At 38.1% G+C, this 13,638-nt stretch overlaps 1 protein-coding gene and 1 pseudogene across 1 annotated transcript; both read right to left on the bottom strand.

Moving 5' to 3' along the window:
* Window positions 1-5,408: 5,408 nt before the first annotated feature.
* On the bottom strand, window positions 5,409-7,050 carry LOC149116668 (uncharacterized; annotated as a pseudogene).
* A 1,799-nt stretch (window positions 7,051-8,849) lies between these two features.
* On the bottom strand, window positions 8,850-10,699 carry LOC149116667 (uncharacterized). Its single transcript, XM_089280087.1, has 2 exons — window positions 10,077-10,699; window positions 8,850-9,543 (listed from the first exon to the last, which is right to left on the bottom strand). Exons 1-2 carry the CDS (start codon window positions 10,697-10,699, stop codon window positions 8,850-8,852), a joined length of 1,317 nt encoding a protein of 438 aa, XP_089136213.1.
* Between the last annotated feature and the right edge of the window lie 2,939 nt (window positions 10,700-13,638).

Raw genomic sequence — 13,638 nt, 5'->3', positions numbered from 1 at the left:
GATAATATCGCTTCGATTGGCATGGCTAAAACGAATAGTTAGCTCAAATGATGGCACCTGGAAAAGGTATCTGACATATCACCTAGAACGCTTTGGCGGCCTTTTCTTTTTTCATTGCAACTATGATGTTAGCATCCTTCCACTGAATATTTCTCTATTCTATCTAGAATTACTGCAGTGGTGGTCAGAATTTAGAGATATGTTCTGTGCAGAAAAAAACTGGCGTTATATTCTTTGGAATAACAAACAAATACTCATTGATAATAAAACAGTTTATTATAAAAGCTATTTCGAAGCTGGTGTAGTTCATATCAGCGATCTATCCTTTGATTTAAATAACAAAGATTCCTTTTCCCTAGTTTCTAACAGGATTTCAAAAACTAAATTTTTAGTTTGGGCTGGTCTTCGACACTCCATTCCTTCCATTTTAAAAAATAGTACTCATAAATCAACAACAGGTGAACTTTCTCTAAAAATTGACGAAAATATATTTGATGTGACAAAGAAGAAATCTAAAGACTATTATACTTTACTTGTAAGCAGAAAGGCTCTTTTTCCAACTATTGTAAACAAGCTGCAAAATGAATTTCATTTTACACTCGAGGAAGTTAAACAAATTTTTACGATCCCGCATAGTGTAGCCCTTGAAGCATATGTTAAGGCATTTCAATACAAAATTCTTAACTCCATTCTTTACACTAATGCTAATCTTTACAAAATTGGCTTTAAAATGAACGACTCGTGCTCATTTTGCTCATCTGAACCAGAAACGCTATATCACTTCCTGTATCTCTGTCCTTACTCGATAGATTTCTGGCGTGACTTCGAAGTATTCTGGCACCAACTTTTAAAGGAAAACATTCGACTTTCGTTGCAAGATGTTTTAGTTGGAATGATACCACAAAACTCCCCTTCTGCTAAGCTGCTAAACTATCTAATTATAATTGGGAAATTGTACTTATGGGATTGTAGAAGAAGTCAAATTCTTCCAAATATATATGGATTTAAAAAGAAAATTGCTGTAAAATATGAAACGGAAAAATATATAAGTCTGCATAGTAAAAAAACAAAGGATTTCTTTGAAGCTAAATGGATAGTGTCGCCTCTTGTAAAAGCTTAATTATTTAAAGGTGTTAATATGCATTCACTTTCTGTATGTTGACCTATGTAACACTGATTAATATGTTATTTACATTATATTCTGTAAATATTTAGTTATAGTTTGTTGGAATTTTTTTTTTTGGTTACCGTCTATTGTTAGTGATATTGGTGTTTTTAGTGTTGTAATAACATTAGTTGTAGTAGCATTATTAGTACTAATTAGTTGTATTATATTATTAGTATTAGTAATATTAGTTGTTATTATAATTATGTAGGTAAGTAACTAATTTGCTGTATTAATATCAATTTGTTTCAATAAAGATTTAAAAAAAAAAAAATTTTTAAGAACTCTCTTAGTTTTCATTTTAGCCATTAGTTTTCTACCAATATAATACTTAAATATACCTTGATTGTTCTCTTTTATTGTATTGATCTAGAAAAAATGTATTTCATAGCTATGTAATTTCCTTTTTATTCAATTTTTAAACTCCTTGTACATAACTTTGCGGTAATTTTTAAATTCAGAATTTTTTATCATGTAGTCTTAATTTTACACAGGGCCCCTTTTGATACCAGCCTATGACTGATGGGGCTACCCTGCCTGAATAAAGATGACTTGACTTGACTTGACTTGACCAATCAGTATTAAGTAGGCGTGAAAAATTCTACTGTCATGAATCAGGAGCCATAATCGGGGACGTAAGTCTTGGGATCTGCGAGCACTTATGATATGGGACAATTTTTCTATTTTTAGAACAAATTGTGCCATCCTGATGTCATATATCCGCACGGATTCACGCACCTGTCGTGGGCTCTCGCATGGATGTTGTCATGTTGCGTGATCAAATGGTCAGAGTTGCGAGACTCTCTTGCACATGTTTCACACCGATGGCAGGGAATAAGGCAGGGAATAAGAACCAGGGCTCTTATATGTAGTTTTATGCTCTGAGCTAATGGAAAAGGTGAGTTTTTCAGGGTCGAAAACAAGACTTTAATTTTGCGCTGTGAATGAATAATACCTGCTCGCGCTAGCTGTACGCGCGTTTGTTCTGTAAAGAAAAGTTATGCAAGAAAAATCTTTGCTCTGGTATCGAGTTAATTTGTGAGTTTCCCGAACAATGCTTGATCATAACCAAACCCTGTTTATGATAGTTCCTTATTGTTTCTGTTTGTTTGGCGAGTTTGCAAAAGTTTTCTCATTTGCATAGTGCAGCGCATGCACTTTTAAATCCGAGTCGGTGTTTTCAATTGTCTACAAGTCTTGCAAAGATTTCTTTCGTTGTCTTTTGTGCCGAGATGCTGCAACAATTTTCACCAACGCCAAAAGGCTACTAACATCATTTGTGTTTCTTCAACATAGTGAAATTTTACACTGCAAAAATAAAATAGACAAGAAGTTTTGATAACTCAGCCAACAAAATCAAAATCGTTACTCGAGTTGATTAAAGAAAGCGTCATCGTAATTTTGCTGATTATTTCTGCTGTATTCACCAATTTTCAGCTAAGCTTTTAACATGTTCTCGAACATTCATCAACCTTAATGTCACTAATTTTCAACCGGGCCGCGCAATAGCAAAAGAACGAAAAATCTGAAAAACACTCTCAAGATAGCCCTTGGTGAACTATTCCTAAAAATATGTTTTACCTTGATCCAAACAAAATATTTTGGACGCACGGAGATAAATTTGGTTTCGCAGCTCTCAGAACTGGTTTTAGGAGTCTGATACCGCACACCGCTGAGACCTCCTTTGAAAATCAAAACACCTTTTTTACCAAACAGCAAGTAACAAATCAAATAAGGCAGACGATAATACACACTTTGAGTGGTTAGTTACTCAGTTTAAATTAAAACTGAACTTTTGACAAACTTTCCAGTATTTACAATAATTCGAGCGATTTCCCGCTCCGCAAAATTCACAAAATAAGGACCTAAAATTATTGACTGGTACCTCGCCTGGTGTATCAAGACTTATTCCACGTGAAAGAGCATTATTTCTTCTTGCAAAATCCATTTTCAAAACCATGGCTACATAAAATGAAATTTTTGAGGTCGAAAAATACACGCAATAGTTTCGTGAAATTTGAGCTCTTTTGATAATGGCGTAACCGATGTCGAAAGGTCGCATAAACATAATGACAATATATTTTTGAAACTCAGCGCTGTAATAATATTTGCCATCGCTCACAAACTAATGTTTACAAGACTATTCTGCTTGATTGCTATAACTTTTAAAGTGCCTATGAAGTAAAAAATAATTGCTGCTGATTTGAAAGACTTTTCAAAGAAGAGAAGAATGGCGTTTTCCTTTTTGGAATATCTTTTTTCGTTTTAGAGATATTTACGTTTTTGTAAGAAAAGTGATGACATCATAGGTGGTTCCACTAAAACAGCACAACACTCAATCGAGAATAACTCTAGAAATATTAAAGCAGTGTTCTTTAAACTTGGCACCAGAAATGTACATCACAAAAGAAACGTAATGACAGCCATCGTGCCATTGCCATGGCAACAGTTATGTTGCTGGTTCTGGACAATATGGGAACCATGTGTGTTCCGAGCAAGACCCTCTGTCCCACTTTAAAAGAGTGCAAATGGGGATCTTTGGTTTTTCACAGAAAGAGACTAGAGCCAAGAGTGTTGCCATGGCAACAACATAGTAGGTGTCATTCTGTTTCTTTTGTAATGTACATTTCTGGTGCCAAGTTTGAAGAACACTGCTTTAATATTTCTAGAGTTATTCTCGATTGAGTGTTGTGCTGTTTTAGTGGAACCACCTATGATGTCATCACTTTCCTCATTTGCATAATACAAAAACGTGAATATCTCTAAAACGAAAAAAGATATTCCAGAAAGGAAAACGCCACTCTTCTTCACTTTAAAACGCCTTTCAAATAAGCAGGAATTATTTTTTACTTCATAGGCACTTAAAGGAAAAATTTGAAAGTTTGGCTGTTCTTTAGACCTCGAGTTGTAATGTGTAAATGGATCACGATATGTTTGTCAAGGTCAAAGCACTCTTAATTAAATCAAATCGGAACATTTGTCACTCCGCCATGGCTCTCTAACACTTAAAATGAGAACAGCGTCTTTCGCACCTTGTATTAAGCTTGAAAAATCTGCCGCCGGATCAGCATTCTCGACAGTTACAGGATTCATTGTCAACGGCAGAAGTATGCATTACAGTCTCTGTTACAAGAGACCGCTGACAGATACTTTGATTGTGGGCACGATAGTTTTTTTTTTTGTTTTTTTTTTCGCTTCATATCCGACCCTAAATTACGATTTCGGTTGTAGAATACAAATAAAAAAGAAAGATAAAAAAAACCTCTGGCATTCTCGATTGTTTATAACTTTACAGTGGTACTATGACAAAAATCCCATCTTTCCTATCTATGCCATTTTAAAACATAAACGAGTAGCCTGCATCAGAAGAAAAATGCTGTTTACTATTTTCATATATCTCTTTTCGTTCCAGAGATATTCAAGTTTTTAAAATATGCAAATTATCCACGTGATGACGTCATATACCCAACCAAATTTTCATCAAATATAATGAAGAAAGATATCTCAGCCAATTTGTATAAGAAATGTTTGATTCTTTGCAGTAAGATTCTACTAAATGTGCTCCGCAATATGAGCTTGACAGTTTTGTTACCATAGCAACATACTGGGTTCCAGACCTCCCCAATATAAATGGCTTTTCTGGCCACCTTTGGCATTCTATTTTGATATTTGCTGATGGTGCCTCATATGCATGATCCAGCAAGCATATGAATATGTTAGGTCGAGTTCATGGCCTTTTTAAATATTTTTTGAGCTGAAAATCACTAAAATATTGAAATCAAGTGGGTGGGGACTGGAAAAGAGTGAATTGCCATGGGAACAAAATTTTTTGTTGCTTTAGGTGTGTTATTTGTAGAGCTATTAGCCTACCGAGTGTCAGTGGTCTGTGCTGGAAATTGACCAAGACAGCTCTATTTATATACTTGATATAGTATTGGTCTGAGTATATGATGTCATTAGCTATCTCATTTGCATATTTTACACATTTTTCAAACTTAAATATCTCCGGAACGAATGCAGATATTTGCAAACGGTAAAGGCCATTTTTATTCTTTCATGCCATTTTATGTGATACACCAAAAGAATCAAGGGGTAAAAATTTGATCATAGTACCACTTAAACAAAACGCACTTGAAATAAATTATACAAGAACGGAATAAACGGTACAAGAGATGGAATAATTCCGATAGGAAGAACATCAGTATAAGTTTGTATGAAAACAAAATATAACAAATGGGACAAGTAATATTATCAGAGGATATTTTACATTCCGGTAACATCGCAAGCACTCTTCAGACCTTAGTACAAGAACAGGACCCAACAAGATCCGAGATAAAAGTAATATAAGGCGCTTTTCACTTTGACTGTTGTTCTTCTATGTCCATGTTGTAGTAGCTGCAGATAAGCCTCAGTTGTGCGACTCTGAGCTTGGTCAGTTTGTTGCTGCTGTACAAAAAACATATGTTCAGGGTGTCACAGACAATGGGATGCAACAGCTCGCATTGGTGAAGGACAGCTAAGTGGGCAGACGAGTAAGCTTCCTGTTCTTGGGTCGCCTGGCTATCATTATCGTCGATAGAGTCATGCCCTGACTGAGCGGTAACTGCGTGCCTCAATTTTGCAGCAGTACGTGAAAAGTAGCTCTGAATCTGCTGTGCAGTCAAGAACTCTTCCACGTCGAAGCACCACTCACTGTTGTTCCTTCTAGCATAGCGCATGTCCCGTGACACCTTCTCAGGGTCGGCTTTATGGCCACTCTCTTGTCCAATCTGGAACTTGTTATCGAGGTACTGACGCTGATTCTCGTTAAAACGGGTGGTTTCTTTCGTACCTTTAAGAGCCCAGCCTTGCACCAAGGGTGATTCTGAAGAGACTTCAGTGGTGGTTGGCGCAGCTAGTGTTGGCTGAGTAGTGAAGCCCTCTTGAACTTTCTCAGCATACGCCAATTTAGCGGTATCTAAAAGGGTATACTTCTCTGAAACGAGCTTGCACTTCCCAAAGAGCAAATGGCGCTCCAGGTTTTGGTACTGTTGATAGGTGCGTATGGATCCCTCAACAGGACATGACAACAGCGAGCTAGGATCCACCCCTTTGCCGTCCTCTCTTGCCTCCTCGTCCACGCCGTCACCCATGTCCTCTTCACCTTCAACGTGTTCAGGCTTCTCGGATGGTTCGCGCTTTCCTCTAGAACATTGCACAAACCCACCCTTGGACACCTCCGCCTTCCATCCTTCCGCTAAATGCTTTGGAACTAAATCATATACATAATAAATGAAATTAATAGTATCATACCAATATTCAAATACCAGCGTTTCTAAATTGGGAGTTTAGTAAAAATTCATGAAGAGCAAACAGACAATCAAAATTGCGTTGAGAAAATGACTTTCATCCTAAGATGCAAAACGACTTGAGATCTGGGGGAGGGGGAGGGAGAAGGATGGCTGAAAAGCGAGCAGAAGCTGAGGTTTTTAAGAATACTTTAAGAATAAACCTGAGGCTGAGATTTTGAAAAGAATATAATTTTACGATTGAAAATTTATATAATTCTTCCTTTCCCTAAACGGCAAAATTAACGCCAAAAAGCAACCAAAACAGCACTAGCCGTTAAAAAAAAAATTAAAATTACGATAGCAATGAACCTTTTAGTAATTTTCAAAGTACGTATTTGTAAAGCGCTTTGCAAGATGTTGACGTGGAAATAACAAATTGCTGACATGGGTATGACCAGAATCTTTCGAATATTAACGCTCTATTTGCAATGTGGATTCCGTAGGCAGTACAAACGCGCCATGGAAGTCGGTGACACATGTAAGAAAAAAACACGCTCATAACGCACATTGCCCACTCAAAGAGTGTTTTCATTTATAGCGGAGCCCCATACCCATATAGGGAAGAAAAGGAAACCCATGAATTGATTTTCTCATGGTTATCATGGCTAGCGGTATTGCTCGTGGGCGCGTGCGCACGATCACGACGGCGACGACGACGGAGTCGCGCAAGATGGCGGCCATACTCCAGCTAATAGGTTGACAGAGACATGCACCCTCGGTTTGTAGCAGGAGAATGCCATTTTTCTTGGCGGGATTTTTAAGAAAAACGATAACGGAGGTTGACTCTATTCGCGCTGAACGCCTACAATAGCGCGAATAGAGAATTTTGGTAGAACTCCTGACAGAGCATCGTCTGCAGTTGTTGTATACGCTGCATAGTCTACATCTGCTGATGATCCTGCAAGATTTTTTGCCTGTTATAGCACAAGGGAAGTGACTATTTAGGTCAAAAATTTTTTTCGTCAAAAGTGCCCGATTTTTTGCATATAGCCTTCAATTTACTTACTTAACAATGCCTTGCTGTTTTTTTCGCCAATTTGTTTTTCGTTTTCGAGAAAAACGAAGTTAAAATATCGAAGAATCGTTGAATGGTGTGCAATGAAGTACCTCTCGGAAGCCTCTCGGAGCAGAGAAGAGAACCAACAACAAACTCAACCTACATATGACGCCGGAGACCCGTTTCTCGAAAGCCCCGGAAACTTTTCGGGTCCGTAAAGCCATTTTTAGTTCATCTCCATCTAACTAGAGACTTACGGCTCTGATACAATAGTCACACAGGTCCTCACCCATGCCGTTCTCTCCCTTGGTAGTCAACTGGGCCTTTTCCCCTTCGCAGAATATGAGCGGACAAAAACTTGATAAGACATATCCTAGCAGTGTGTGTTTCATGTTTGTGTTTTCTTTCAAGGCCCAAAGACAGCTTACAGTTACCGTTTGTCAAGACGGTTTTAAATTTATTGTGATATTTTATGTTGAGTTTTGTTCATTTTGTAGCAAATGTGACAATTTTACTTTTCACACACACGTTTGTAATTTGATACAATATGCCAATGTATGCAACAAGATACCTTTGTTTCCACGAAAATATAAAAAAGATGTGTAATTTTTTACTCACTGCTGGAGATCAATGGGATATAAAAGTTAAATATCTGCTGAAAAGTCGAAGAGGAACAATTTTGTTTTATTCAAAAGGCAAATATTCATTTCACCGATAAACATGAGCTCAGTGTAAACTCACTTTTTTCCATCTTTACTTGTGAAACGTGTGTCTGGTCCCCGGGGTGGGGTACACCCGGAAAAATTGGGCGAGGGTGTGCGGCCCGCTTCCCAAAACCCTTACCCTATTTATGACCAAAATCTGCCATATTCTATTTATGACCTGACCATAAATTCGAAACTATTTATGACCAAAATGGGTAAAATCAACTAAAATTGATACCCTATTTATGACGAAAACGGCTGAAAAACCATACCCTTTGGGGCCGCACATACCTGTATAGCCCATATAAGGGAGTACCCCCCCCCCCCGGGAGTCTGGTCCTAATGACCAGACGTCCATAAAAATAATATTTTGCATATCCTAATTCATCTCAAGACAAACTTTATCTCATCTTTAGTTGCAGTTATATACTTAAGTCAAATTCCAATTTTAGAAAAACTCGCACCACTTTTTAAGCCAGAAAGAAGCAGAACCCGCCGACCGTGACTTGCTCGCATGTATTTCCCCGCGATTGGCGCCGGCTGCACCGTTGTAATTGCTTTAGCTCTGAATGCTGATTGGTTCTTTGTGTCGTTTTTTTTTGTAGTGATTGGCGAGAGTAATAAATGTATTGGAATTTGACCTGAGTATTAGTTTATTTTACAGGGTCCTCGTCTGTAGAATTTCCGTCCTCTGAGCCATTGTCCTTTAGTTCAACGTAAAATGTACGTTGTAGAGGTGGTACAAATTGTGAGGCAATTTTTCTCAAGTCTCTTACTTTGGCAGTTTTTAGGAGAACCTGTCCTTGATAAAGTTCCCGTGGAATTGATTGCCCCGTTGTGGTTTGCCTTGGCCTCACGATTTTTAATTTTTTCCAAGGTTCATCCTCTCTTAAACTAAATCTTACCCACACTTCGTCTGGTTGATGCTTCATTACAACCTTTCCCGCTTCCTTTTCCTCCCCCCATCCAAAGTTCAACCAGTGAATGTCCCTGAGTAGAACTCGCTTTCCCTCCTGATCCTTTGTGGCCATCTTGTATCGCTCGTTCTTGAAACCTTTCCAATCAAGGAAGTCTTCCCGCTGCATCGCTGTCGTTTCAAACGGTTTCGTTACGTTAGAGTCTCTCACGACTTCCACCCAGTCTTGCGGTAAATACATGGTCGCTGTTTTCTTTCTTTTTTCAAATTGGGCAAAATCTCGATCATTTTCTAAATATGTGTGGCCTCGTTCAAGATATCTGTGGTCGATTCTTTCATATACTCTATTTCGGTGCATTTCATTATAAAAACCAATTATTGTTACATTTTTGTTTTGACCGCAACATCCATCGGAATAACTCACAAGTGACCTGTAAAGGAAAAAAATATTGGCAGGTTTACTCTAGTGGTTTTATCAACTGAATTGATAATGAAAATTGGCCACTGCAAATGGATTTAGTTGATAAGACCAATTTTGGTGTACCACACCCTCACCGATGCACAAAAATTTCTTTAAAAGCTAACCCCCTTTACTAGTTACATTTCTTAGCTTAGGCAGCTTAGCCCGATCATGTTCTGAGAATGTTCTCAAACTCGCGGCCTGTCAACTGTTTCTTAAAAAAAATTCATAAAAATTGAAAAAAAATCAAGCGTGCTTGTGAAAGTAAAAACCCGGGTAACGTCGCCAATTTTCCGCTAGCGAAGCTTCGAAATCATTACAAATCCCGTATTTTTAACAATCCATAGCAGGAACTTCTCGAAAAAACAATTACAAAAAGGATTTAACCGAGCTTTATTCTGTTACAAGGCACATAAAAATGACAAGAGCACTCGTTACCTCCTTGCCTGCCTAAGGCTAACAGTTTTTTTTTTGTTAAAGAGTGTACAGCAACAAACGACTAACCTTGCTCCTGATTTGAATTCTGTGAAGAATTTATGGAGACATGAGGCAACTTCTGATGAACCGCGCTTTGCTGTGGTCTCGCTCCATAAAAACATGTATCCTTGCTCGTTAATGCAGTCATGAATGCCAAAATTATATGTCCATAGCTGTCTCAAATAAAAAATGTCATTATGATGAAGATGTGGCGTGGGCAGATTTTGTTGGAAGTCAAAAGTTATCATGTCAATCGCGTCTTTTGAAGTGCTGTTCTCTCCAAGGGTGCGGGTCTTGCCCTTCCAGCTTTGTTGAGTGCGCTGCTTATCTCTCCTCTTGGATTCGTATCCATTTTCCCCTTTTTCCTGGTGTTCTCGATGCTCTTCTAGAAGGCGGTTCATCTCGTCCTCCCCGCCACAAGACAACAATGCCATGTCTAAAGCTTCACACCTGGCACACGTATCCGTTTGCGGTAAACCAAAACTCAGGTTGAACTCCCTGTTGAAGATATTCCTGTACGTATACAGCGATATCTTCGGTTTCTTCGGGGTTGGGGCGGGAAAACGGTTCTCTTGTCTGGACCTAAAAAGCGGGGTAAGGAGGCACTGAGTATCTAAAGTTGACAATCCGGGACAAAAGATTTGAGACATTTCGGCAAAGCAAACGCTGTCCATCAAGCGTTATTCCGTTTTTGAAAAAAGTATCTTTTTGGCCAATAACCAGCTCCCCTTCCCCCCTTTCAATCTTGAAACACGCTTTGTGGACACTCTCACGTGATTACAACATCGGAAAGAGGGGGGAAGGAATGAAACATGGGGAGTGGAGATCAGATTATTCCCGCGTTTAACGAACAGAAAGAGAAAAACTAACTCCATGTGGCTTTGTTTGATCTTACCGAAGTGCGCTGGTAGTGTAAATTGCGCACGCGCTGATAGGGTAACTTCCAATATCTATCGGGCGCAATTCCGGTTTCTTTAAATGCTAAAGAAAAAGCAGTTTTTCACCAATGAACAAATACTGCAGCTCCAAACACGGTTTGTGCTCCAAAAATTTATTTCCCCTTCAAACAGAGACGAAATTGCGCATTCGCTGGAAATTTCTGGAGCCCAAGTGACAACATGGTTTAGGAACAGAAGGGCGAAACATCGAAGACAAATTAAAGATTTTAAAAGGGATGTTCGCGCTGCAAAGATTATGGACAACGAAAAAATCAACCAATTGTGCAAGCGTTGGGAAATTTAGCAAAGCTTGCCGGGGATGATGTAATCTTGAAGCTTCTTTATTCATTTAGTTTATTTATTCATTTATTTATTCCCAATTCAATATGTCACAAGAAGTCCTGTTATTAAACTATACCTAGGCAGGAGCTCTCAACAAACTCTTTTTTCTTCCATCGGCTTTCACATGATGTATCTCAGTATGGCGGCTCCATACTGGCTCTGTAAATTTGTTCGCCACGTTACTTTTTTGTAGTTTAAAACTTGCTCTATTAGAGCTGATTGTTGGATTTGTAGTGCGAGATGTCTGCGTTTCTCTCTTTGATGTTTTCATTGAATCCATTGAATAAATCTCTTGAAAACTTTTTGTAAATATTATTTCCAAAATTAAGGAAATAATGTAATGTTCTTTTTGCCAAATTGTATCAAATCAGCTGATTAAATCACCTATTGGTCTTTTTTATGTTAATGTGAAATAACGTGTGATTTTCTTTGTAAATACCATTACATCAGAAGAAATATTTTTTTTTATTTTCAAAGTTTTCTGTCACTGCTGAAAAATACTATAATTATGTCACAATTTGTCTTCATACATACATACATACGTACATACATAAACTTTATTTAAGCTCGAATTTCAGAGTAGCTTGACCAGCTAATATTTCCGAGCAACAAAATTGCTTCTTCATTTTTCATTGTTCTAGTGTTTTGTTTTTAATATTTGTAAATAGTTAAAGTTCTTGCATGTTCCTCCTTTACTTGTTGTGTTGTGAAATAAAAACAAAAATTATGAGTCAACGTTTAACAATCTTGATTATTCTGGTACAAGAAACAGGACAGTGGAGGTGAACGCGTACAGGAGCCCGAGGATACAGAAGGATATATGACTATAATATTTGTATTGGCTCCATCAGCTAATGTGAAGTTTCGCTGGTTCAAATGCCAGGGGACTTGCCATAGAGGAAATGTTGAAATTTCGAATTTATACAGACATAACCGAAGATGAAATCAATCGTTTTTCTTCTAATTGGAACTGAAGTCTAAATAATATTTTGAAATATTTTCTAGGATTGTATATATTGGTTAATCTCTGCTTCAACGTTCTTGTAAAAAATTTCTACAGTAAAGTAGTCGAGGTGTATTAGCTGTTCGATCGACTACAATGTCAATATTTTTCGAGACACCCCAATCGACCTGTAAATTAACAGAAAAAAGGGGGGGCTGACCGGTTGTATCGAACCGGTCTCTCGACAAAACGTTAGTTTATTCGAACAGGATCAAAGAGCATTAATTTTGTAAACATACTAACTATCTAGCGGTCGCTGATTTAATTGGGCGAATCTTTCGATACACACGCTACTTTACTAATCGAAGGCGTATTTCGATGCGAACTTAACGGTTTATTTTAGCACTAGCAGCATCGATAATACGGCCTATTTTAATGTTTTGGTTTCAAAAAGGAGATAAATTAACAGGAAAAAAAGGGGCTGATGTTGTGTCGAACCGGTCTGACGACAAAATATTAACGTTCGTGACGCTTTTTGAAAACGCTGCATGTTCAAACGCTTAAACTTCGCTTTAAAAAGAGACCTTGAAAAGTTTATCGACCGTGGCATCGATAAATGGGCAAATCTTCCGATACACTCGGAATGTTATTAAGCAGTATTAAGTGATTTAGGGCCTCTTTATATGAGCCCGGTAACCGCGCTGGCTCGACTGTGTACTCTGCTTTGCTTGTTTCAGTTGTTGGTTTTCTTGGCTGGGCGAATCAGACTTCGATTTCCAACTAAAAATAATCAGCAATAAAAGGAAAAAAGAAAAGCCTCCAAGACGGGTTGTCAAGTGTAGGAAAAGTGTCCTTGTCAGTGTTGAACCAGCGAATCTGACTAGCGATATCTCAACAACCTTGCGTCTTACCGATTGAGCTACGAGTGCTAATGATCCATTTGCAATGAAATTTTGTGTACGTAAAAGAATTTGTCCGCGTAGCATGCCTGTGCGTTTTCATGCCATTCAGCGAAGCGATCGCAAAATCGATGATCGTTTGAAACAGAGCTTGATGACGAACCAGAGCAACAATTTGCAGAAGATCGTTTAGATCAATTAACATAACATCCGTCCGTGACGGTTGTCAAGTAAAGGAGAAATGTCGAAGCCAGCGTTGAACCAACGGATCTGACTGGCATTGTTCGGTGGTTTAAATCGACAAATAGGTTTTTCTTGTTAACAAAAATATAATAAAACGAAGAGCAAAAAAAAAAAGGAAAAAAAAACAACGGGAAAAATTCAAGTTTTGAACCGACGTCCTATACCATATTTCAAGACATGCACGCGCTTTAATCACTTGAACCACGTAACACACGCTAACAGAA

Source organism: Orbicella faveolata, unplaced genomic scaffold, assembly GCF_042242905.1.
Source record: "Orbicella faveolata isolate gen_17 unplaced genomic scaffold, um_ofav_v1 contig_12, whole genome shotgun sequence".
NCBI classification, from domain to species: Eukaryota; Metazoa; Cnidaria; class Anthozoa; order Scleractinia; family Merulinidae; genus Orbicella; species Orbicella faveolata.
Note: the sequence above shows the minus strand (reverse complement) of the source record. Positions and strands in the feature narration are given on the sequence as shown.

Coding starts and splice junctions, on each gene's coding strand:
- LOC149116667 (XM_089280087.1), bottom strand. CDS start 10,699: ATGTCTCAAATCTTTTGTCCCGGATTGTCAACTTTAGATACTCAGTGC. Junction 9,544..10,076: donor GAATTCAAATCAGGAGCAAG/GTTAGTCGTTTG, acceptor TTTCCTTTACAG/GTCACTTGTGAGTTATTCCG.